Raw genomic sequence first — 24,629 nt, forward strand, 5'->3', positions numbered from 1 at the left:
TTTATGTCAATATTTGGTCCCTAGTGATGCTCAATCTTTCCAGGAACATACTTTTCAAATTTGGAACCAGTACTGTGGACACTATGCTAATCATTAACATAGGCTAGATGATACATACACAACTCAGCATGTTTTCACTTTCAAAAATGACATCAAAACATAGCTGACATTTTGAAAAACAGTGTCTCCTCACATTCCTGGTACCCATTACAGAATGAGAAGGACTTCCAGCTGAGCAGCGGAGGGGTGCCATTTAAATATTTCCTTCAATGATGCTTGTGATTCTGAGATGAGTTTGTGAGAACAGTCTCTGCTTTCCTTTGCAATGTATTTTAGAGGCTGCAGTATAAAGAAGGGATCTGAAATTCCTGAGTTAAATGAATATAATTTGCCCACTAAACTACACCACAGCCAATAAAAAGCCCAGGTAGGTAATATAGAGATCTTTAATAGGTGATGTTTCGGTATACTAGAAGTAATGTGTCACTGCTAACATATAATAGATTTAAGATTATTTTTAACCCTTAAAGTCATTCATATCTTTCGTGTCATTGACCTTGATTACACAAGACAGCCCACAAATTGCAGCTCTTGTTCAGTCTTGTTCTTTAACCCATATACTTCTGGTTTAAACTCAGTAGCTATATTAGATCAGAGTATTCTCTCAAATTAGAATGGTGCCTGTTGTTTGAAATGTGGGCCCCAAAATGACCACGTGGAGAGGAGTGATCTGGCCAAGAGATTCTTTATTGCCGGGTGGGAGAGGGAGAGAGCAGAGAGCAGAGAGAGAGAGAGAGAGAGGGTGGGGGGTAGGGGCTTAAATACCCCTCAGTGGGGCTCAGCATGATCTGATTGGTTAGGATCTTATGGTTCATGCTGATTGGAGGTTGGGGCAGAAGGAGGATTCAAGCTAGACTTGAGGCAGGACTGTGACCCTGGGAGGCAGGACCGTGACCCTGGGAAACGGAGGCTTAAGGGTGCAGTAAGAACCGAAACCTATCGGTGCCATTATTGCCAACACCTGTGACCTTGGACTCACGAGCTAAGTAAATAATTTTTTAAAGTTGGAAGGATGGTCTGGTACAATGACTCAAGCAAGAGTAGGGAGGAACCAATACAATGAGTATTTATTTTATGAACACATGTATCTACCTGCCTATCTAATAGGTTTACCACTTTTCTTAATGGATACATAAAATTTCTTTGAAAATAAATCCTGTACTTTTTGGTTTGTTCTCAAGTACTTCCTAGTAGTACCTTTCTTCTGCTTTGCTCCTTCGGAAGTACTGCTGAGACTCATTACTTCCATAGAGCTGGGTGACCTTCCTGTCTAATCCCAGTGTCAGGTCACTCCAACATCTGCTCTTATACCACTGTGGTTACTTGAACTGTATCAGGTCCCCCTGTGGCCTCTAGTACATCGGGACCATGTATCTGCTGATTGTCCCTCACAGATCTAAGAACTGAGATGGAACTTGACTTTGATCACTCATTAAGCTTTTGAGAGAAGCGTCTGTTGTCAAATGTTTCTCAAAAGATGATGATCTTTGTATGGTTTGAGCCTCTCCAAAATTCATGTTGAAACTTAATCCCCAATCCAACAGTATTAAAGTGGAGCCTATGGAGGTAACTAGGTCTTGAGGGCTCTGCCTTCACGAATAGGATTAGTTTCTTACTCAAGGGAACTAAGCCGCTTTCGCCCCTACATCCCTTTCACCATATGAGAGAAGAACTGAAGGCACCATCTTGGAAACAGATCCAGGCTTTCACCTGACTCTGAATCAGTTGCCTTGGTTTTGGCTTTCCCAGCCTCAGACCAAGAGAAAAGTTGGTGTTCTTTATAAACTATCCAATCTCAGGTATTTCTAGTGGCATAAACATAAGATAGTCTTGGGTTAGCTGATACATCTGACCTCCGAAAATAAGAATTTATTTGCAGACTTGAGAGAGTAGCAGAGGACATTTTCAAAACCCCTTGTAAAAGCTTAATTATTACTAAGCCTTGGCACCGTCTGGTCTAACTACTAGAGAAGCCTATGATGTAGGGAAATATTTGCTCCTTTATCATCTCCTAAGGCCCCCAAAAATGAATTTACAGGAGGCTGGGAGAAGATAAAACACCGTGTGTGGGCGGGGAGACAGCATTCTATAGTAAGGACATCTTTGTATTCACCATGCATCTATGGAGTAGGGCTAATCTCACTGTTTGATACTACAATAACAGTGGTGGTTCAGGGGGCCAGCCTCAGAGGAACTTGCAGGAACGCTGCTCCCAAGCAGGAAAGATGGTATAGAAATGAAAAACCATCTTAGAGAAAGCCAAGTTTCTCTGAGAATCAAGAAGGAAGTTCTCTCCTCTCTCATGTAACCAGCCCTGGGTCTCTGGAAGAGGGATTCCTGTGGGGTGGGGCTGAAGCCAGGAAAATCTCATCTTTATATTTCTGAGCAGCAGGGCAGCCAACCATGAAGATGACCAGGACTCCAACAGAGGCACCAGAGCTGGAAACACAGGATAGCCTCACTCTGACTCAAAACTTGAGGCCCAGAGACAAGAGAGGCAATGCCTCCTTCTGAGTCATTCAGAGAGGCCAGGGCCTTTACTCATCCAACTGCTTCCTCCTAACTCCTTTTCCATCCCTCAGTTGATCCTGGGTGGTGGCTTTCTCTCTGTAGCCCTGCCTCCTCCCTCTAGCCCTCCCAATTCCATCTCCTGTTTTCCCTGACTTCCCCACAGCCTCAATCTCTGAAACCCAGAGGGGATACCAGAAAGGTTGTTGCTGAGGCTTTCTCTTTGGTTCCAGATGATGATGGAGGCAATGGTTCCCAGCCCTGGCCTTGAGAACAGTTTGCATTGCTGTGGACTGTGTGCAGAGCTCCCATGACCTGGGTTCTAGCTTTAAGACAGAAACATTTCCTTTGCAAAAACATCCATGAGGCTGTTGTCCTCAAGATGTTTTTGTTATCATGGACTATTGTCCTCTTAAAACTGGTGTAGCTGAGAACCAGAAAGAACTGTCACTTCCTCTGGAAGGCACACAAAGTTGGTGGTGGGCTCCCTGCAAAAACCCAGCACTTTCTAGGTGAGTTGCTCAGAGGAGCCTGGAGCAAGTTTCTTTTGTTTAGACACATTTATGTTTTTGTGGGGAAGGACAGGTTTGTCTAGCTTGGGGGGAAAAGCTAGGATGGTTTTATGTCAACATGACTGGGCTATAGGCTGCCCAGATTAAAATGATTCTTGTGTCTATAAAGATGTTCCTGATGAGATTAGTATTTGAATTGATGGCCTCAGTAAAAGCAGATGGCCCTCCCCAGTGTGGCTGGGTACCCCCCCAATGTGTTAAGGGACTGAATAGAACAAAAGGTGGAGGAAGGAAGAATACACTCTTATTTCCAGCCTCCCTGCTTGAGCTGGGACATCTCACTTATCTGGCCTGTAACTGAGATTTCTACCATTGACTCCCCTGGTTCTCAGACCTTTGAACTGAGACAGAATTACACCAGAATTACACTGAGTCTTGCAAGTGGCAGATAATGAGGCTTCTAGCTTCCATAACCATGTGAGAAAGCTCTGTATGGCCCCCCACCCCTTCCATCTATCCTCTCTCTCTGGAGAACCCTGACTAATGCAGGAAGGCTCAAGGAGCTCTATTGCTTCCATGTTGAGAAAGAGGAAAAGTCACAGCCTCTGTTCCCTACCCACCCCCAAACCAGCACTGATTTTCACTTCACATTTGACAACTATTAGAAAACTCCTGGCTCAAGTGGTAAAGCACCTGCATAGCAAGCCCAAGAGCCGGAATTTAAACCCCAGTTCTCCTACAAAAACAAAAAACAAAAACTTCCAATTGAACTACAGAACCTAGACCATGGGAAGAATATGTAAAATGAATTTTGTGCATTAGGTGAGAGATGGTGTGTTCTCTTTTGGAAGTACTGGGGTTTGAACTCAAGACCTTGCACATGCTGGGCAAGTACTCTGCCATTGGAGCTATGCCCTCAATTTTCTTTCTGGTTTTTTTTTTTTTTTGCTTTAATATTTTTTAGATAGGGTCTCATGTTTTTGCCTATGGGTGGCCTCAGACTGAGATCCTTTTATCTAAAGGATCTCTTAGCTGGGACCACAGGCATGCCTACCACAGACAGCTTATTGATTGAGTTGGAGTCTCACTAACTTTTGCCCGGGTTTGGCCTCGACCTGCAATGAGGGCCAGTTTTTTTTAATACTGTTTGATAATGGAGTCCATTAACACCTCTTTACCTGCTTTACATTTCCTTAAACCTGATAAAGCTTTGGCCACCAGCTTGGGGATGGCTGATGGAACCCCAGGCTAAATAGGTTAATATTTTGATGCTGTCTAGGAGGAGACTTAAGTGAGTTGAAATATGTCAACTCCTAGAAGTCATCCTGGAACAGACAGACAAGCAGATAGGCAATAGTTATACAAAGCTGAAGTAGAGTTAGAGCTGCTCAATTAAACTTTGAGGAGTAAGCGGAAGGACAAATGCAGAAAAGCAGGGTCATACTTGTATCATTTTCATGACCGCCCTATGACACAGACAGCAGGTAACATTCTCACTTTAAAATCTACAGGAGTTTAAATCACCTTCAATTTTGGACGTCCAAATCAGAAGGGGGTGAGAGAAGGCGACTTCTACTAAGGTTCTTGTAAAGACCAAGTGAACCTTATCCAATCAGATGTCTGGAGTAATTTAGGAAAAAGGTCCATGTGGCAGCAGTGCAGGACAAGAGGTACCACTGAGTCTCCCTCATTATCACTGCTACCTTCCTCTCCTTCTCTGCTTTGGGGAAAAGAGGGCTCACTTTGGTCATTCTAGAGCTTGGAACCCAAGTCGTCTAAGAGAGGAGAGGCCACAAAAGAGCCCAGGATGAGAGGAGAGACCTAGGAGCCCTGAAATTGGGCTGGAGAAAAAGAACACATGGTTGAGAAAAGTGCTTCCATTTGAACAAGGCACACAGACTGTATTTTCCTGTTAGCCTCAGCAATGCAGAAGAAATGAAATCAAAGATATGGGTCATAAAAGGTTGTTATGTTTCTCCCTCAGAGGCTAGCCCAATCTCCCTATATTCTCTCTCTGCTAAGAGTGGTCCTGACTCTGCCAGTTGCCAAACATGGGGACTAGCTCTCCCTAGGACAGCCCATGGTGCATTGTCACCTGGCTGGTCTCAGTTCAAATTTGTCAGTAGCTGTTCCACTGTCCATGGGGGAGCCTGGATCATTCATGACTGGACTTACTCAAAGTGGCCAATCCTGGGTCTGGCTGAGAGAATGCTGCCTCTGAAGATGAGGGGTTGGGTTGAGAGGCCAACTTGCTGGAGTGGAACTCTTAAAATTAACAACAGTATGATTCCTGGTCCTGAGAACACAGCTGGTCACTAGATGCTTTCTTTCCTGCTTTTTTTATCGGTTTCCTCCCCGGATCTGATTCTGTCAGGTAGGCTTTGGGCTTACTTCTCTTCCTTGCCTGTGTGTTTCAGTGGCTGGGCCTGTTACTGGGTGGGCACGTGGCTGACTGGCTTCTTCTACTGAGTCCAGGCATGGGGAGGGGGTTCCAGCTAGGGCAGTGATCATCTTCTGGATGAACTGAACAAACTGGGGGCCTGGCCTTCCGCTAATGACCAAATTCCAGTGTGAGCTTTCTCTGATGTCAGGTTCAATAAGAGAAGTGCAGGTTTCCTATGGTACTTTGGTAAACTTGCCAGGCATTTTAATCCATGTTCTTGTGTTATTTTCATGACTGCTCTGACACAGACAGGTCACATTTCTGCCCACCCCCCACATGACCTGTAGCAGATAAAGAGGACTGAGGCACAATGAAGGGGGAAGAAAGAGCCAGAGTTCAAATCTGAAGGCTAGAGTCAAGTCTCCGGCCTCCCCAGTTTGGACTCGTTCGTTTCCAGGCCTGTTCAATTCACCCAGCTCCTGTGCCCCTCTCCCTGTCCCTGTACTAATGGGGCAGGGTTTGGGAGCTAGGCCCTCAGCTCAACGGGTGTATCTGGCTGTCGGCAAGGGTGAGACACTTGGAAGGCCTCCAAGGCCAGCAGCGTCTTGTTGATGTGGCTGATGGTAGCGTAGGGGGTGAGATCCACCTTGAACCTGTAGCAGAGAAACACACTGTAAGCCAAGCTTTTCAGGGACACAGGGAGACTTCCCTGTAGGCAGTGAGAGAAGCAGAGAGGCAGGACTGGACAAGGTCCATGGGGCTGGCCAGGGCAGAGTAAGGCAGGCAGTCTTGCTACAGGAGCCTCATTCACGGGTTGCTCTCTTGGGATTGGTAGGTCTGATACAGTATCATTAGGCATCTGTTACCTACTAGTCCTCTCTAAACAATGACTCTGTTGACAATGTGCTGTGTGGGAAGCCCAGTGGCAAGCACGTATAGTCTCTCCTGACCCATGTCTCAAGCTTCTTAGGGGAAGGAACATGTCATACTCTTCTCTATCCCTAATATCAGGCGCAATGCCTTCCACAAAGAGGCACAAACTTGAGCCTCATTAAAGGGCTGATGGAGGAACGCAAAGATAGAGCCCACTGCCAGGCCCACACACCACACCTGGGGACAGAGGGGAGGTGCTCTTAGGGTGAGCCACCTCCTCTCCAGAGCAGGGCTGTCTGTCTAGGATCACCTGGGCAGCAGCGGGCATGGTAGGGACATTTCATTGATTTCTTCTACCTTGTCTGTTCTAGGCCAGGGTGGGTGGTATGGCCTGGCACAGGAGGTTCTTTGGCCATTTGGGAAAGGGTTTGCTTGAGATGCTACCTCAGTAGCTGATGTGGGAGGCCTGACTGTGGGAGAACCAGGACAAGGAAGGGTGGTGGGTTCACTCTTACCTTTCAGCATTTGCCACCTGGGGCACTAAGCACAGATCAGCCATAGACACCTGAAAGAATGTGGGGTGGGTTTGTGTTGGGGTGAGCACCCCAGACTACATGGCTGGGCTGGGTGTGTTCACTGGGACGACTGGGGTGGCAGCCTGACTTCCCCTGTGCTTCCGCTCTTCTACCATCCCCATCCCTTAGCCTCACCCTTGTCTCCCCAGGGCTGCCTGTCCCTATTCCCAGAGCTGCTGTGGCACTTCTCCCAGGCCACGCTCCAGTTGCCCTGACAACCAACCATGTGGGTGGCCAGAAAGGTCTGATTGCCTTGCTGGATGCCCTATGTTTGTTAAAACTGCCATTACCAGATACTCAATGAGGACTCCCAGCAGGGAGGAGAGATCTTAGGAACCTAGGAACTATCACAGGTCCAAGGCCTGCAGGGTTAAGGGCACCTGAATCCCAGAATCTTAGAATTGGGCAGGACAGGAAACATCAGCTAGTCTAACCTCTCAGCTGATGCCTGGACCACCTCACAATCTCAGAGTGGCAGTCCTCACACTTCCTCTCAAGGCAGCTTAAGGAATGCATTGAGTAGTTCCTGATGAGCTAACTGCCCACCTGGCACAGAGGTCTATGCCAGGAGACAGACTCTATACCCCCCTACAGGTGTCTCCTTAGGATGCTCTATGCTCTACCTGCCTTGTGGGGAAGGAGATGGCTGAGTCTAGGTGGGAGAGTGGCAGCCTGAGGCCAGCATGAGGGAGGAGGCCATGGTGGGCACTTACCTCATCTCCCACACAGTACTTCCCCGCTGTGCTCTGCAGGATCTGCTCCAGAGCTGTGGGGAGGCCACAGGAGTCATCTCACTCTGGGCAGTGAAAGGGCACACCAGCTTTTCTGAGCCTTGGCCTCCATAGTTATGAAATGGTTGGCTATCTGAGTGGTAGGCTGGGGCACAGGGGCTGGAGGGAATGTGGCAGCCAGACCTGGACAGAGTTGCTGGGAACAAGCTCATGTTTCCCCTGGCCCCTCAAGTCCACCCACCATTCCTCTCTTCACAGTGGACAAGACCTGCAGCAGGCCAAGGCTGCAGCTCTCACACAGGTGGGCAGGCTCTTTGCTGGTCTTGGCTTCTCAACTGGAGTGGGCAATGAAGCAGAAGCTGGGCCATCATCCAGCTATATGGGGCTGTGGGCCTCTGGGACTGAGGCCCCCAGAAGTGCTAGAGCCTGAGGCCAGGTATGGATGCCTTCTTAGTCACCATGTCCTCAGCCCTGCCCTCATCCATGTTCTTGTCAAGACCAAAGCAGCCTATGAAACTGGTGTAGATGCCCAGCACTCTGCGTGTGAGGGTTGTTGCTTTGAGAGGTCACTTTGGGCAGCTCACTGTAGTGGGACTCACCATTAAAGCCAGAAGTGATGGCCTTCTGGGCCCAGGCCAGCTGATTCTGCTCTCCTACTTGCTTCAGGACAGACAGGTTCTGCACAGCCCAAGAAAAATCTATAATTGCTATGGGTGCCAGCCTGAGTTGACCCCTCTACTAAGCTCAGTTCCCATCTGCCCTGGCTGTCACTTATTCTACCCTGCCACCCAGGCTTCACAAGCCCTTCCAACCATTGTGAAGTTGGAGGGAGGTAGCTATCCCAGTAGCCAGCTTCTCAGGCTGTCCCAGTGGCTTTAGTAGTCTGAAAGTCATGTGATTCAGGCAGCAATGTGTAGGGACTGTGACAGGTGTGGACACAATCCCAGGCCTATTACTATGCACCTCCCTCCCCCCTCGCCCAATACTTCTCCCTTACTTGGTCCCTTGTGAGGAAAGAGACTGTACTACAGGGTTTGGCTGGGATGAGGGAGGTGCATGGGACTAGCTTCTAGAGATGTTTTACTCTGGTGCAATCCAGTAAGATGACATGGGAGTGGGGGCACAGAGGCATGGGGGTCCTCAGTCCCTGCTCTATTATTACTAGCTGTGTCATTCAGCAAAGTCACTCCACCTTCTGGGTCCATTTCCTCACAAAGTCAGGAGTTAGCACAGATGGTTTTAATTCTTGCTTTCCCATTTTACCAGTGAAAACTTACAAAAAAAAAAAAAAAACCTTATTAGAACTCTAATATAGGCATACCTCAGAGATATTGCAGGTTTAATTCTAGACCACAGCAATAAAGCAAATTGCATGGAGTTTTTGGTTTCCCAATGCTTATGAAGTTGGTTTGCCCTATACTGTAGCCTCTTAAGTGTGTAGTAGCATTATGTTTAAGAGAATGTATATATCTTGTGTGTGTGTGTGTGTGTGTGTGTGTGTGTGTGTGTGGTATGGGGGATTGAATTCAGGGCCTTGCAGTTGCTAGGCAAGTGCTCTACCATTTGAGCCATGCCCCAAGTCCTTTTGCATTAGTTTGTTTTTTAGATAGGGTCTCTCACTTTTGCCAGCGCTGGCCTTGGACAGCAATCCTCCTACCTCCACCCTCCAAGTAGCTAGGATTACAGGTTTATACCTCTATACCTTGCTGCATTTCTTAATTTAAGAAATATAGCCAGGCACAGTGGCTTACACCTATAATCCTACCTACTTGGGAGGCTGAGATCAGGAGGATTGTTGTTTGAGGCCAGCCCAGGCAAATAGTTTGAGAGACCCTACTTCCAAAATGACCAGAGCAAAATGAACTGGAGAAATGGCTCAAGCAGTAAAGTGCCTGCTTTGCAAGTACAAAGCCCTGAGTTCAAACCCCAGTCCTATCACACATGAAAAAAAGAAAAGAAATATTGTTGCTGGGCACAGCAGCTTTTGTCTGTAATCCTGGCTACTCAAGAGATGGAGATTGGGAGGATTGTAGTTTGCTAGAAAGGGCAAAAAGTTAGCAAGACCCCATCTCAACAAAAAAAGTGAGCATGGTAGTGTGTACTTGTCACCCAAGCTATGCAGGAGGTGTAAACAGAATTGTGGTCCAGTTGGACTGGGCATAAGAGTTTGACTCTATTTGAAAAATAGCTAAAGCAAAAAGGCTGGGGCTGGGGCTCAAATGGTAGAGTACCTCCCAGGCAGGCACAAGGTCTTGAATTCAAATTCCAATACCACCAAAAAAAAAAAAAAAGGAAAAAGAGAAATATTGTTAAAAAACAGTAACAATCATCTGAGCTATTGGAAAACCAATGGACTTGCTCAACAAAAGGTTACCACAAATCGTCAATTTGTAAAACACGCGATATCCATGAATGGGGCATGCTTATCCACAACAGAACAGACAGGTTAAGGATGGAGGCCTGGCCCTCAGCCTGCTCAGCCCATCTCTGACCACCCTTGCTCTGTCCCCATCTCAAGCACCTCTAGATGTATCCTTGGAGACCAGGCTTCTCAGAATGCAGTTGGGGACCAACTGTGTTGGGGGACTTCTGGGACCCCTGCCTCCTTCCACCAGGTGGTCTAGGTCAAAGCCCCTGAGAGTCCTTCCTGTACTGCTGCCCTACCCCCAATCTGAGCGCCTATTGTGCGCTCACCACAGTTGGCGTGTGAGAGGCATGGAAGGGTGCACGGTGCAGGTGCCTCACCTGCAGGGGCTGGATGCCAGCAGCGATGAGGTCAGAAATCATGCGTACACTAGCCCTCTTCTTTGGGTCCTGAGGCAGGAGGCGTGGAGTGGGCCGTGTTTCCTCCAGGTACTCAATGATGGCCAGCTGTCAAGAGGGAGCAGTGAGGAGGGAGAGTACCTGGGACTCCTGGCCCAGAGCCAGCAAACTCCTCCTCCTTCTCCTCACCCTCCTCAGCTAGAGTCCTGCAGAGTCTTTTTTGGACCTTGTCCTGCAAAACTTGACTCCCCACGTGCTCAGCTTTCTCAGCTCCCGAAATAGCCACCCTCTATCCCTCCCTCCTACAACTATGCATTGAGCTCTTACTAAGTGCCTGATTCCTTGGCCACACATAGGTGAGAGAGACAGGTCATGCAGAGCTCTGCTCCCATGAGGGGCCTTCCCCAAGCCCAGTACTCACAGACTGGCCAATGATGATTCCATCAATTTTCAAGGCTGGCACCTGCTTCATAGGATTCAGTGTCTGAAACTCCTCTGAGAACTATGGAGACAAGACCCTGGTGGGCTGGGTAGTCTGGTATGAGCTGGCTAGAGAGAACCAGACAAGCAGGAAAACCCCAGGCCTGACACCCATTTGTATCTACCTTCCATGGGGAAGACCCTAGCAATTCCTAGATCCCAGCAGTATCCCAGATCCCAGCAGCTGCTAATCTTCATCTGAATGGACTGCCTAGGTGTTTTCTTGTATTTCACACTGTGGCCACTAAGTCAGCTCCTATCCTAGCCAGCCATCTAGAGTGTCTAGCATGGGACAAGGACCCACTTGCAGATGGCATTGGAGAGTCCAGGCTGTGGCAGTGAGCCTGGAACCTGGGCCTTCCTAGGGCTCCTTCTGTGGCACAGCTCGCCACTTTGTCCCACAAGGGAGAGGTGCCACATCCTCCAGCCCAAGGGACCATGGGACATGGGTTTCCTTCTTGGGGGCAGACCCCTCTACCTGGTACCTCTCCAAGGTCCAATTTTCGCATCATGGTCTGGGGGCAGCCTCCTTACCTGTTGCCCCCCATCCTTTGTGAGATTAATGGGTATTATCTCATAGTCAACGCCTTTCAAGGCCAGAGCTAGGAGAGACCAGATAGGAAAATCAGGGAATAGCTTCTGACTACACTCCCAAGGAAAGAGCCCTCCTGGGATACATAAGGCTACTACCCTGCTGGGTGGTCAAGGCCCAGCTTGGCACTGTCATCTTTTCCACAGCTTTCCTTATCACCACCCACAACTCTATCTTGGGGGCATCATGCGCTGCCTTTCTCAGAATTTACCCTCTGGACCCCCACCAGGGCCTTCATGCCCGCTGGGCAGTGCTGTATAGGTGTGTGGCATGGTATACTGTGGGCCTCTAGGGGACAGCAGGGGTGTGTCCTGTTCACCTCTGCCCCTCCAGGTCCTTAAGCAGTGTGTATTTGTTGGGGACATGAAATATTCCCTCAGTTAGACATCTAGAGGCTCAGAGGACCAAACAGAGCATACAGGCCAATGATACTCTTTCTTTTTAGAGAAGATTCTCTTTCCAATCCATTCTTTCTGTTCTCAGGGCTATTTACTATAGATTCCAGGTATATATCAGGCTCTTGGTGGTCATGGAGCCCAACAGCCAGGTTTCCTCTCCATCTCCTGGCAAGGTAAAGGTGAAAATGCCTGGGTAGCTGTAATAGAGACTGCATATGTGCGTGCATCTGCACACTTGGTGTTAAAATATGATGATGGCTGGTCTCTGGCAAGGGCAAAAGAGTGAGGAGAAGAGGACAGAGTGTATCTCAGTGTGAAGAGAGTGTCACACTGAGGCTCTGTTGCGCTAATTACCTTCACCCTGGAGAGTGAAAGCGATTGGGGCTGAGAGGGAGAGGCCAAAGAGCAGTGTTCCTACTATGTTGGCTTCTGGCTCAGGCAGGGCAAGAGGCTCTGGGATCCAAGGAAGGTTCTCTTGGCACCCAGAACTCCTGCTTGCTGATAATGCAAACCCCAATCAAGTGATTAGGGTGGGTGAAGGGAGTCACTGATAATGGCTTTGCAGTGCTGGCGAAGCTCTGGAGGCAGGCCACTTGGGTTAAAATTTCATCACATTAATTTGCTAACTGTGTGGCCTTGGGCAACCTAATAGGACTCTGTGCCTTGTGTCAGTTCTCCATCTGATAAGTAGTATAGTATAGAAGTTAAAAGCACAGACTATGACTGGAGGTGTAGCTCAGTGGCAGGAGCATGACCTTAGCATGTGAGGGATCCTGGATTCCATCCCCAGCACCAAACCAAACAAAAAACAAACAACATAGGACTGTGAAACCAATCGGCATGGTTCAAATTTCAGCACTGCCTCTTAGTAGTTGCATGATGGCAGGCAAGTTACTTAACTTTGTGTGCCTCAGTTTCCTCATTTGTTCAATGGGGAGAATAACTGTCCCTCCCTCCTAGAATTATGGAGGTTGAAGTGGAATCACGCACACGAAAGCACTCAGCACAGATTTTCCTTCAGCATGTGCCACTATGACTGACTTTTGCCAAGGACTGTGCTCACTGAAGGAGGGGAGGGTCAAACCAGGAATAAACCAGAGGGCCCTAGTTTTGCTCCCCCAAAGCCTCTGCAGTCCACATTGACCAGTTCTGTTTAATTTGCCAGATCAAATAAGAACTGAGGGAGGCCAGCTGTTCCCCAGCTGGTTACCAGGGACCTGTGGATTTTGTGACCATTTTAGGGATTGTTGCTAAGTGCTTTGGAGAACAGCATGGGGGAAGTGACAGTCTCAAGAGAAAAAAACAACACCCTCCCACCACCGTCATCTTGTTGGACTTCCTGGGTGGAGGTGCCATTCACGGATGGGGGCTCCAGAAGACCAGGGATATTGGTTGCTGGGGGTGAAGTTCTGTCTGACAGAGCACCACTTCTATCCCAGACCAGCTGCTTCTATCCCAGCACACAAAGCTTCTTCACCCCAGGATCTCTTACCTATTCGAACTCTCCATGAACAGGAGCTTCGGAAATAGGAATAGAGGACAGGCTGAGGAGAGAGAGGAGGGCAAACCTGAAGTCAGGCTCGGTAGGTTTCCCGCCTCAGAAGCCAGGTGGAGAGGAAGCACCAGTCCCCAGGCAAGGGACTCTGAGCTGCCACAGTTTCTTCCCACCTTGCCAGGCCTCTTTCTTCAGGCCTGTATCTTGGCAACTAGGGCTAACTCAGAGCTCTCTGATGCAGGGACCTTGGGAATCACATAAAGTCCCTCAACTCCCACTTGTGCTGGCATGAATTCCTGAGGTGCAAGTGGTCCCCAAGAGGACAGCAGCTTTCAAGTGCTCACCTTACCTTGCCAGATGTAGTCATGGTTCCGTGGTGACCCTTGGCTTCCCAAGCAATGTCCGCTTTCACACAACTGTGAGGCAGGGGGAGGAACCCTATGGGGGTGGGTCCCATGAGCCAATAAGGAAGTTGCAGGCAGCTGAGGAACTTTGGCTCTGGCCAAAAAGGACACATCTTCAATTTGTGGGAGGTGTCCTATGCTCCTGGTGCAGCCAGGTTTGACAGCATGACCTGGCTTAGAGGCAGTTGTTTGTGTGGTGGAACGGGATGGAAGCTGGCATACATAGGATCTGGACCCAGTACAGGAACCAGCTTTGCGTGGTCTGGGACAAATTCCTGCTTTCTGTTGTCTGATTGCCCTAAATGAGGGCAGAGATTCCTTCTATCCCTGGCAAAAAGACCAAGGATTCCAATTTTTTGACGTGTTGGTATCCATCTCCTTCTAAGGAGAGCAGGTGGGAACTGATCTGGGTTACTCTATGTTGTATAGAACAGTTTAAGGCTGTGCCCAGCCTTGAGTTACTCCATTTTATAAAGCAACAGTTTTGACCTAAGCTACTCCATTTTGAGTATAAATGCCAAAACAGAATGGTGCTACATCTTGTTTATACAAGTAAATAACTGCCATCTGTCAGGACACCATGAGGTACAAACTGATCATTTATTTGTGCCAAACAACAGTTATACCTGCAAGTATACCAAATCATATTATAGAAACCATACACTTGAACTAACTGATCATAACAGATATAACCCCCTCACCTGGGACAATAAAAGAAAGAGCACCTCAAGACTGAGAAATGGCAAGCACACTGACTATCACTTGGCCACCTGTCACAAGCCTTGCCCAGGAAAATTGCCAAAGTGAAAGACCTCTACTTCTGTCCCCAGGCTGCACTGGAGTACAGTTTCTCCTTCGTGTGACATACAGCTCACTTCAAACTGACAACTGAAATAGCCTGCCATCTGGACCTGCATTTGACAACTCTGTACCTTGAACAGCTCTATGCCTGTGGTTCATAAAACTTATCTGGTCTCCTGAAGAAACTTTTCTTTGGATCTGTATCAGCTCTCTGCCTGTCCTCACAGCACAGCCCTGTGAGCATTGAAAACTTAATTCTTTCTTAGCATTCTGTAACATATATGTACATATATATATATATTTCTTTTTTTGTGGTACTGAGGTTTGAACTCAGGGCTTCACGTTTGCAAGGCAGGTACTCTACAACTTGAGCCAAGACTTCCAGTCCTGTAACCTACATATTGTTATTGTGTGAAGTGATCTGACAGTTAATATTAGTAATTAACATTGAACTAAAAGAACTTATATTGCCAATGGCTTGTGAATATCAAGTGAACTCAGTAGTACTTGGCAAATTAAAGATAATGAAATTGATGTAGCTTATGGATTTATTGTTAGTAAATTCTGACATTATGGGAAGACCCAAGTGTGTCCATCTATGTTTTTGACATAGTTCGCTCATGACACCTTGAAACTCACCCCCAGTAGTCCTCCAGGCTCCCACTAGCCTCATAAAAGTAGCTGGCTGATATGCCCATTCACCCTAAAGGAGGTTGCAAACTATAGCTCTTAGGGCCCCTATCTGGCCCTCAGGTGTTTTGTCTGGTCTACACAGTACAGATGGTATCTGACTTACAGTGGTTCAATTAATTGTTTTTTTACTTTATGATGGTGCATTGAGTTTATAAACTGTACTTCAAATTTTGAATTTTGATCTTTTTCTAGACTGGTGACATGTGTATGGTACTCCTTCATAATGTTGGGTAGCCGCAGTTAGCTGCAGCTATGTGATAGGGAGACTGACTGATCATTAAGAGAATGAGTTGAATATCTACAGCTCATGCTGCCAGCCTTTTTGGCATGTTGGTTTTTTTACACCCCATCATGTCTACAAAATGCCCACCTATGGGGCTGGGGAGTATAGCTCAGTGGTAGAGCACTTGCCTACCAAGGCCCTGTGTTTGATCCCCAGCACAGGAAAAATAAAGTTCATCTGAGTGGGTACATGAGATATTAAACACTAGGTAATAAAGACTTTATGTGAGATGATTCTGTGCAACAGTAGGCTAATAATGTTCTAAGCATGTTTAAGGTAGATGAGGCTAGGTTATGGTCAGATGTATTAAATGCATTTTTAACTTACAATCTTTTCAATATATAATGTAACCCTATTGGAAGATGGGGAGCATCTACATTTTAGAATGCTTCAATTAGTTGCCAACAATTAAAAATCAGGATGTTTCATACACAAATCTTAGTCTGGTTTCTTCTTTTAAAAACCAGGGACAGTAGATACAAGTTCCTAGGTAGCAACAATTGAGTGGAGCAGATTACTGGCCCCTATCAGTCAGGGTATGGTCTCTGGTCTGCCATGGCCCACAACTGGTCCACTTTTCTCATTTTTGTTATCTTCAGGTCCCTGGAGGCAGCTGAGTGTGTGACTTCTCTAAGAGACTCAGAGTTAATTTCTCTGGTGCTTCTTTGGTAATCAGCATTTCAAAGCCAAGACCCTAGGAAAGGGTCACCAGTGAGCACTCATGAGTTTTCCTGCAGACACTTATCCATAAGAATGAGAAAGAACTTGATAAAACTTCTCATAGGCAATTTTTGTTCTTTTTCTTATTAGTGATGACTATATACCGTAGCCCCCCCCATCTTTGGTGGATGTGTTCCAAGACCCCCAGTGTATGCCTGAAGCCACATACAGTACCAAGCCCTCTATATGCTATGTTTTTTTTTTCTTTTCTTTCTTTCTTTCTTTCTTTTTTTTTTTGGTGTTGGTGGTGTGGGGATCGAACTCAGGGCCTTAAGCATGCTAGGCAAGCATTCTACCACTGAACTTCGTACCAGTCCACTGTGTTTTCTAATACAACCATAGCTAAATTACTTCATAATTTAGGCATAAGAGATTAACAACAATAACTAATAATGAAATAGAAAGATTGTAGCAGTATGCTGTAATAATATTGTATCACTACTCTTGTGCTTTGGAGCATTATTAAGTAAAATAAGGGATACTTGAACATAAGCACTACAGTACCTTGATGGCCTGATAACTAAAACAGCTAAGTGACTTAACTGGCTTGTAGTGTATCTAACATGGATATGGTGGACAAAGGGTGACTGGTTGCCTCCTGTGAGATTTCATTACAATACTCAAAAAGGCTTATTTCTGGAATTTTCCTTGTAGTATTTTTGAATACTACACTGTTGAGGACAGGTTGAACAAACCATGGAAAGAGAAACCACAGATAAGAGGGCTCTACTGTAAACAATCCCTGGTTTTTTTGTTTTGTTTTGTTTTGTTTTTGCACATGTAGAGCTAAATTTTAAGACCAAGCAGAGTGTCCAGTTCATCAGCACACCTGGAAGAATTCTGTTTCTAATTCACATATACATTCTGACTACTCTGGCAAACTTTAAACTTATTTATTTTGTAGTGCTAGGGATGGAGCCCGAGACCCCCTGCATACTAGGCAAGCGCTCTACAGATGAACATCCCTAGCTGTTCATACACGGTCTCTCACATATGATTTTAGACAAACGACTCCTAAAATCCTGTTTGGAAGCCAGAGGGCTACACATTATTAACGTGATGCAATGTCCCACCCGATGTGTCACTTTCCTTAAGGAGCCTTAACAGAGATGTTCAAACTTTACTGCGCATGAGACTCAAGTCGCTTATCAAACACATCTCAGTCCCTTCCACCAGAGGTTAATTCAATAGCTCTAGGGCAGGCTGGAGAAGTGCATGTTAAATCGGGAAGCTCTCCAGGTGACTGTCTTAACTTAAAAGTGCCACTGCTTCCCCTCGTCCCTGGTGCTCTCAAAATGCAAACATCCCAGAAAGGCCATCTGTTGTTAACAACCAGCCGGCCGGGAGGAACACGCAGGGCGGCAGGTGGTGGGGAAAGAGAGGAAAAGAGAAAACTAGGGAGTCCTAGAAAAGGCCTGTGTTTCAGGCGTAGAGGGCGGAGACAGAAGAAAAGCGCGACTGGAACCCGCCCAGCACGCTCCACCAGCGCGGCCCAACCATCTCCGCCTCCCAGGCAGCGCGCAGGCGCCGAGTCCCAGCGCCGCGCACTGCACGCCGGGAGTCGTTGTGGAGCCGGGGGCGGGGCGAGGCATCGCACCCTCGGCCCAGCACCCACAGCTGTTCTCCGCGTTCCTAAGCCGCGACCCTTTCCCTGGTTGAGCAGTACAGACCTTCGCGGCTTGCATCTCGCACGTCGAGCGACCCCTTTCCCAGTCAAGAAGGTTCGCGCCCGCGACTGAGGCCCAGTGGAACTCCGCGAGTCAGACTCCCGACTTTAGTCAGGCTAAAGCTAGGGCTAGACTAGATGGGCTTCCCGAAGGCTTCCGGCTGGCCCCGCCCCAGGCGCTGCCGGGAGTTGTAGTTCCCTGAGCCGTCCCGATTCTCCCGATTCTCCTGTTCTCCAGTCCTCCCGTCTTCCCCGCTTCCCGCTATGCTCTGCGCTTCTGGCCGCCTCCTAGCCACCACGCTTCCCGCCTCGCCCCGTGGGCAGCGGAGAGAACTATATCTCCCAGGGCACCCCGAGCAGCCCTCTTGTGACTCCTTGGCGGGGCGGCTGACAAGACCGAGCGTGCCTCCGCGCCGGAGGGCGATCCTGAGGAGGGGGAGGATGCCGCCGGCCTTGTGCGGATGCTTGGTAGGGTCCGAGCTGCGTCCCCGAAGGGGCCGCTGCGGGGTCCCTGCTTCCAAGGCCATGGGCCGGGAGGTGGCGGCCGAGGCTGCAGCGCGAGGCCCCAAACGGCCCGTTCTGGGCTCGCGGCGCTTCGAGGCAGCCGGCCGATGGGCCCTGCTGGCTCTGGTGACGCTACTGTCCTTTGCCACCCGCTTCCACCGTCTAGATCAGCCGCCGCACATCTGGTAAGTGAAGCAAGGGACTCGGCGGGCACCATGGCAACCGGGAGGAGGGACGCCGCCTTCTGATTGGCCTGAGGACACGGCGGGGGGCGGATTCACTGGAGGGGCGTGTTCGCCGTGGAGGGTAAACTGAGGTTTCTGGTAGTTGGCCACTTGCGAGGTCCAGTCTATGCGAGAAATGGCTTTGCCTTGGAGGAGGGCAGTAGAACTCGTAGGATCTGAGGAAGCAGCCCTCACGTCTTCCGGGTTGTGTAGGAGTGTCCCACCTGGCTCTCACATTGTGACTCTTAAAAGTGCTTTGAACTTCCCGAAGAAAATTGGAAATTCTTGGTACTGAATTTCCCAAGGCTTGAGTTCCTCGTTTGCAGGATTTTCAGGCATCAACGGAGAGGAAAGTTCCCAATTGGGAACGTTTAAAACAGGGGCAATTTGAGTGTCCCCAGGATTTGTGACAAGGGTTCCACGAAGCATGTCTGATGTCCTGAAAGAAGAGAATTATTTTCTTGAAGGTTTTATGTTGTCATATGATACAGATGCTAGGTTGAGGCCTGATCACATTTCATTAGCTAATCTTACAAAATAACTTAGTATCCAACTGGAAGGAAGGAAGGTTTTGTACAATCTGAAAATGGTTAATTTGTCTGGTCAACAAGTGACACCATGTTTTCTCAGTATCACTAAGGAGAAAGTATGGAAGGTGTCAGAAATAGAACTTACTGATCAAAAAGCAACCAAGCAAGGGCTTGTGGAGTTGCTCAAGTGACTCCAAGAATGAGGCCCTGAGTTCAAACTGCAGTACTGCCAAACCAACCAACCAAACAAACAAACAAAGCAACCAAGGCAAACAAGGTGTCAGGGTTGTCCTACTTGGAAATTGATGAATTGCACATGAAACATTATAGTTTCATGACTGCTGGCAGAAGATGTGAGATTCCTGAGTTACAGACAAAGGACTTCATTACAGGAAGCAGAATGGATATCAGCATGATAACCAAAGTACCACAAGCTGAAACTATGTGCTCAAATACATGACTGTACACATCGTGGATTACATTGAGGCAAAGGAAGATAAGCTTGGGAAATCTACTGTTTTATCACATGCAGAAAGCAAGCCTGCTTTTGTCCTGGAGGGAGACATTGCCTTATCTCTCAGGGTTATTTGCTGCAAACAGAGCCCTGAGAAATGTACCAGGATAGATGCAGTCTTGGCATACTCAGCAAGATGTGTGGATGCACAAGACATTGATGGTGGACTGTCTCTGCTAAAAGCCCTTCTTATCCCTTTATCCTACACTGTCTTGCTTCTGGCAGATTTTCATGTGAATGTGCAACTCCTTTAGCTAATCTGATTAACATAGCTGACAGAGGCAGAGACCAAATCTGTTTAATTTATCTCATATAGCATTTAATAAAGGCTACTACCAGTGGGACTGTGAACGGCAGAATGAGGCTTATTTTTCATACTTACCTCAACTATGCCCTCCAGAGTTCTGGATTCATGCACCTGTGAATAGTCCTGGTTGGGTACCAGTGAGTGTTTTTTCAGACAGCTGGGATATACTCTAAGGCTATTCTATTATCTGGTATGATCTATGCATAGGAGCTTAGATTGTCTCTGATCTTTGGTATCATTGCCAATAATTACAATGCTCCCCTCTCCATGTAAAAAAATGCAATTCCCATGTTCAAATAAATGATGTTTTGTGGTTCATTCTTTCTTTTGGAGGAGGGGATTTCAACTCAGGGCCTTGTGCTTGCTAGGCAGGCGTTATACTACTTGAGCTTCTCCATGAGCCTCCATTCTTTAATACTAACATTACTTGAAGGGGTCACTCAGGTTAGGACTTTTTGTTAAACTTTATTTGGGTCACCATCAGATTTGATTTAGATAACTATTGGATTGATTTGGTTAAGACACAAGGTCAAGTGTCACTGAATCATTATTGCCTTAATCACTGTACAGGCATAACCTAAGACCCTTAGTACTTCAGGAGAGGCAAATGGTATCAATCATATTAAGAGAAGGTTGTGTGTCTCTGTGTGTGTGTACACATATAGGGGGTACATTTCAGGAGTTGGTGTTGATATCATCAGAATAGTTGGAGACCGGTTACGTCTATATGAGTTCTCCTGTTTTCATAACATGATGGCAAGTTCAGCCACATGTCAGATTGCCAGCATCAGCCACAACTTGGCTTAGGTGCACCATCTGAATCTTTTACCAGGCTTTAGTGTTGGATCTGGGGTACAAAGAAAGCATTAATTTTTTCTCTTCACTTTACGTCTCCAGAACTCTACAGTGTTCCTTCTCCAGGTGTTGGGGTTTTTTCTTTCCTACCACTGACGCATAATTAGTGTCCCACCCTGGTTCCTATAATGTCACCTTTTCTCCTGTTACTCTGTACTCATAGACATGGGCATTCTTAGAAAATTTGCAGAGCTCATTATGTCTTCCACCTGACACTTGCGGGCCACTATTGGGAGACTTGAAAAGTAGTGTACGCAACCAAATGTTGATAATGTTTGTGCTCTAGGACCATGTCACTCCAACAAGACAATCCAGGTGACTGAATTTGAATCCTATAGACCTTTCCCTGTCCTCTTTGGCTGATCTAGAGTTTCTCTAATGAGACAAACCATGGTCAGGGAGATCTCAGTTTTGCAAAATAAGTTTATATATATCCACCCCTTTTTCCTGATCATTACCCAATTGGTGGCCAAGAGGATGACTGCCTTAGGTGACCAGACTACTTTACTGAAGTGTGTAGACCAGGTGGAGGTGGTAGAGGTAGGGTCAGAATCTTTTTGGGTTGGTTTCTGAGGCAGCTGTTCAATGTTTAGCAATATCAGATGCTTATGAATGATAGGGAGCATGGGTTGTCCATTGACCACTGGCCCATTTTTGAGTGGTTGTGACAGAAAGGTGTACCATTGTCAGACTAGATAATTTGGAAAGCCAAAAACAGAACATAATTTAGTTTCAAGGACCAAAATGGGATACCCTGAGACAGGTGAATGAACTGGAATAGCCACATCACTGTAATCTGAAAAAGTAACAAGGAGGTACCAGTGATTACACTAAGGGAACAGAGTCTTAATGTAGTCAGTTTTCCAGGAACAGGCAGGGCTAATGCCCCATGCAATGTAATTTCATTTACTGTAAGATAAGCAGGCCAGCTTTTGGCAGGAGTCTAGTTTGTGGTGGTAGTTTCTGCTTCAAAAACCTATGGTCCTTTCCTTTATCTCAGTTCATAATAGTAGATGAGTTTCCACACATAGTGCATTGATAAATCCTGTGACTATGGCAGCATCTGTATGGTACTGGCTCAATCAGCAGCTTGATTCCAGCTGTCTTACAAAAGTACTGGCCCTTACTAAGGGCACCTCTATCAGTAGGCAGCTGCAATTTGTTCCCATAGTTCTAACCTCCACAGGGGGATATCTTTAACTCTCAGTGTGCTGTCTTCCAAGTGACATGTGAGATGCTTCAACACATACCGCAGCTAGCCAGCCATAGTTGTCACTGGAGCTAAATGGCTACTGCTGCCCAATGGACATTATCAGCACTTTTTTTTCCTTTTCTGGTATACTGGGGCTCGACTCATGGCCTCTACTTAGCACTCTACCATTTGAGCCACACCCGAGCTCTGTTTGCTTTAGTTAATTCACATAAGGTCTTGTGTTTCTTAATTTTGCCTAGGGTGGCCTCATATCACATCTGACCATCATCAGCTTTTAACTTAGGCTGTCCATTAGATAGCCAGACACATGCATTTTGAGGTCTCCACAGAGCCAGTGTCTGTGCTTCATGGAATAGCATAGGAAGTAGTTTCTCCAAAGGGGGACTTGCCCTTTAAGTAAAATCAAGACCCCTCCAGGGCCAGGCTGATGTCCTCATAAATATACCATTTCCATAAGAGAGTGAGGCTTGTTGAGCCATTCCCTTGTTAGCTGTATATTCCAAGTTAGCCCACCAAAGATGGGAACGTGACGCCAGAGAATCCTGAGACCTTTGTGGGTCAAGCCCTCCATTTCAACAAGTTGAGTAGTAATTAATAACTGCCTTTTTTAAAAAAAGGGTGGACTTGGTACCTGTGTTCAGCAGGTGGCGCTGTTATGCCAATGCATAACTTCTTAGTGTTTGAGCAGTCATTAAGTCTTTAAAGCTGTGGCTTCTCTTTTCCTTCTAGGGATTTTTTTCTCCTGAACCACTAGGAGAGGACAGGATCGCCTCTCACACACAGTAGTCCTCATTGGCACCCAAGGGATCCGTACAAACTATGCATTCAGCAGTGGATACCACAACAATAGTACATTGAAGTGGCCCAAAGAACCCTAGCCACAAGATCACTTTAACTTCTCTTCCCTACTGGAAACTTGGCTCAGATCCTATCAGTTGAATTGGGCACTTTTTTCTCTTGAATTAATGTCTGATAACGCCTTCATCAGTTCCACCCAGAGATTAAGCCATTTCTGAGTCAGAAAGTATGGTTATGGGAACTGCTGGATGAAGGGGTGGAGAGAAGCCTTTTTCCTGCTTTAGCCCTTCACTAGGCTTGGTACCACTCTCTCCCCAGGATTCTTCCCTGTGTCCAGTGAGCCCCTGGGATTAGAGGCCCTGTTTCTTTTAAGTCCTGTTCATGCTGGTAATGGCTTTCTCTGCAGTCCTTTGTGCCTTTGATACCTATGTACCTACCAGACATCCCCCCACCCCCACCCCCTCCATGGGACTTGGTGGGGTGGAGATAAGTACACCCCTGTCTAACAGAGCCCTCAGCTTGCATCCTTCTTCTTAGAGTTCCCAGCCATACTAGGATGGGTGTGTTTGGCCTTCGGTCCTCTTGGGGATACAGAGAACTTGGCCCCACCTTTAGCCATCTTATTCTTTAAGACTGGGTGTAGTGGAGAGGGAGGGATCAGGGCACATAAAGGGAGAGAATGACTCTGAGCCAGTATGCTCAAGTACACATTTACTTGTGGCTTGAGCACATAACTCAGCCAAAGATTGTATAGTAGTTTGGTTTTTTTTGGTTTGTTTTTTGCTTGTTTGTTTTGTTTTTGGTTTGAACTCAGGGCTTTGTGCTTGCAAAGCAGGTGCTCTATCACTTGAGCCACACCTCCAGTCCTCTTTTTTTTGAGACAGGATCTCTTCAAAGCCCCGGTTGACCTCAAACTCACTTGGTTGCCCAGGCTGGCCTAGAACTTGTGATCCTTCTGCCTCTGCCTCCTGACTGTTGGAATTACAGGACTGTTTTCATTTTAATCGAAATTCTATATTGAATATCAGGGTCCTTGTTGCTACACCATTTATTGACGCTTTGAAGACTTCTTGATTCAGTAGTAAGTAGATAGTTCATCATAGCAAAGTCAGATCATAGCAGATTGATGAACAAAATCACACTTGTGTGACATCTTGGCTTAAAGGTTCTCTCTGACCAGCAGCCCAACAATATAGTAATGTACATTCTAATAGCAACCTTAGGCTCAGAAGTGGAAGTTAACAGACTCAAAAGAAAGCTCTGACTATAAACCTTTCCACATTACAGGAAAATTCTGTCCTTTTAAAGTATGGAGGTAGAAATTAAAGATGTAGAATCAGTCTAAATTTAAGTTAAGTTTGTGATAACTAGCTGGTAAATATTTGATAACCTTTCTCATCTATCTTTTTTTTTTTGGTATTGGGCTTTGAACTGAGGGCCTAGTCTTTTTTTTTTTTTTTTTTTTTTTTTTTTTTTGTTAAGCAGAGGTCGGAAAGATTTTATTTGTAGAGAATTTAGTTGGAGAAAAGAGAAGAGAAAGACTGCATATTGGAGAATGCAGGGGGACCCGGAGACCGGTGATCCCCGAAGGCCTAGTCTTGAGCCACTCTGCAAGCCCTTTTTTGTGATGGGTTTCTTTCAAGATAGGATCTTGAGAACTATTTGCCTGGGACTGGCTTTGAGCCCTGATTCTCCTGATCTCTGCCTCCTTAGTAGCTAGAATTACAGGTACGAGCCACCAGCAATC

The 24,629-nt window shown here is 46.8% G+C and overlaps 2 protein-coding genes across 7 annotated transcripts in view; one reads left to right on the forward strand and one right to left on the reverse strand.

Annotated features, from left to right (window-relative positions):
- Window positions 1-800: 800 nt before the first annotated feature.
- On the reverse strand, window positions 801-18,082 carry Gstz1 (glutathione S-transferase zeta 1). Of its 6 annotated transcripts, none has more exons than XM_020180962.2 (9): window positions 17,942-18,082; window positions 13,368-13,419; window positions 11,420-11,487; window positions 10,827-10,907; window positions 10,388-10,513; window positions 8,242-8,320; window positions 7,625-7,677; window positions 6,852-6,901; window positions 801-6,116 (listed from the first exon to the last, which is right to left on the reverse strand). In XM_020180962.2, the coding sequence occupies exons 1-9, from the start codon at window positions 17,954-17,956 to the stop codon at window positions 5,990-5,992; spliced, it is 651 nt and encodes a 216-aa protein (XP_020036551.2). In that variant the 5' UTR covers window positions 17,957-18,082; the 3' UTR covers window positions 801-5,989. The 6 variants fall into 6 exon arrangements, with proteins under 6 accessions (XP_020036551.2, XP_073923564.1, XP_073923566.1 ...); XM_074067463.1 differs by lacking the exon at window positions 17,942-18,082 and adding an exon at window positions 13,720-13,808; XM_074067465.1 differs by lacking the exon at window positions 17,942-18,082 and adding an exon at window positions 13,544-13,702.
- Window positions 18,083-18,173: 91 nt separating this feature from the next.
- Window positions 18,174-24,629, forward strand: part of Pomt2 (protein O-mannosyltransferase 2) — a 36,771-nt gene continuing 30,315 nt past the window's right edge. Inside the window, exon 1 of the mRNA XM_020180960.2 lies at window positions 18,174-18,626. Coding sequence (XP_020036549.1) covers window positions 18,202-18,626 — 425 coding nt within the window. The 5' untranslated portion in view covers window positions 18,174-18,201. The remainder of the gene's footprint in view (window positions 18,627-24,629) is intronic.

This window comes from Castor canadensis, chromosome 3 (genome assembly GCF_047511655.1).
Source record: "Castor canadensis chromosome 3, mCasCan1.hap1v2, whole genome shotgun sequence".
Classification (NCBI taxonomy): Eukaryota; Metazoa; Chordata; class Mammalia; order Rodentia; family Castoridae; genus Castor; species Castor canadensis.

Bases quoted from the DNA above. Each gene is read 5' to 3' on its own strand.
- Gstz1 (XM_074067463.1), bottom strand. The intron at 11,488-13,367 runs GTAAGAGATCCT...GGTCTCTCCTAG, and splicing joins TTCATGGAGAGTTCGAATAG to CTCTGGCCTTGAAAGGCGTT. The intron at 8,321-10,387 runs GTGAGGCACCTG...TGGGCTGTGCAG, and splicing joins CTGGCATCCAGCCCCTGCAG to AACCTGTCTGTCCTGAAGCA.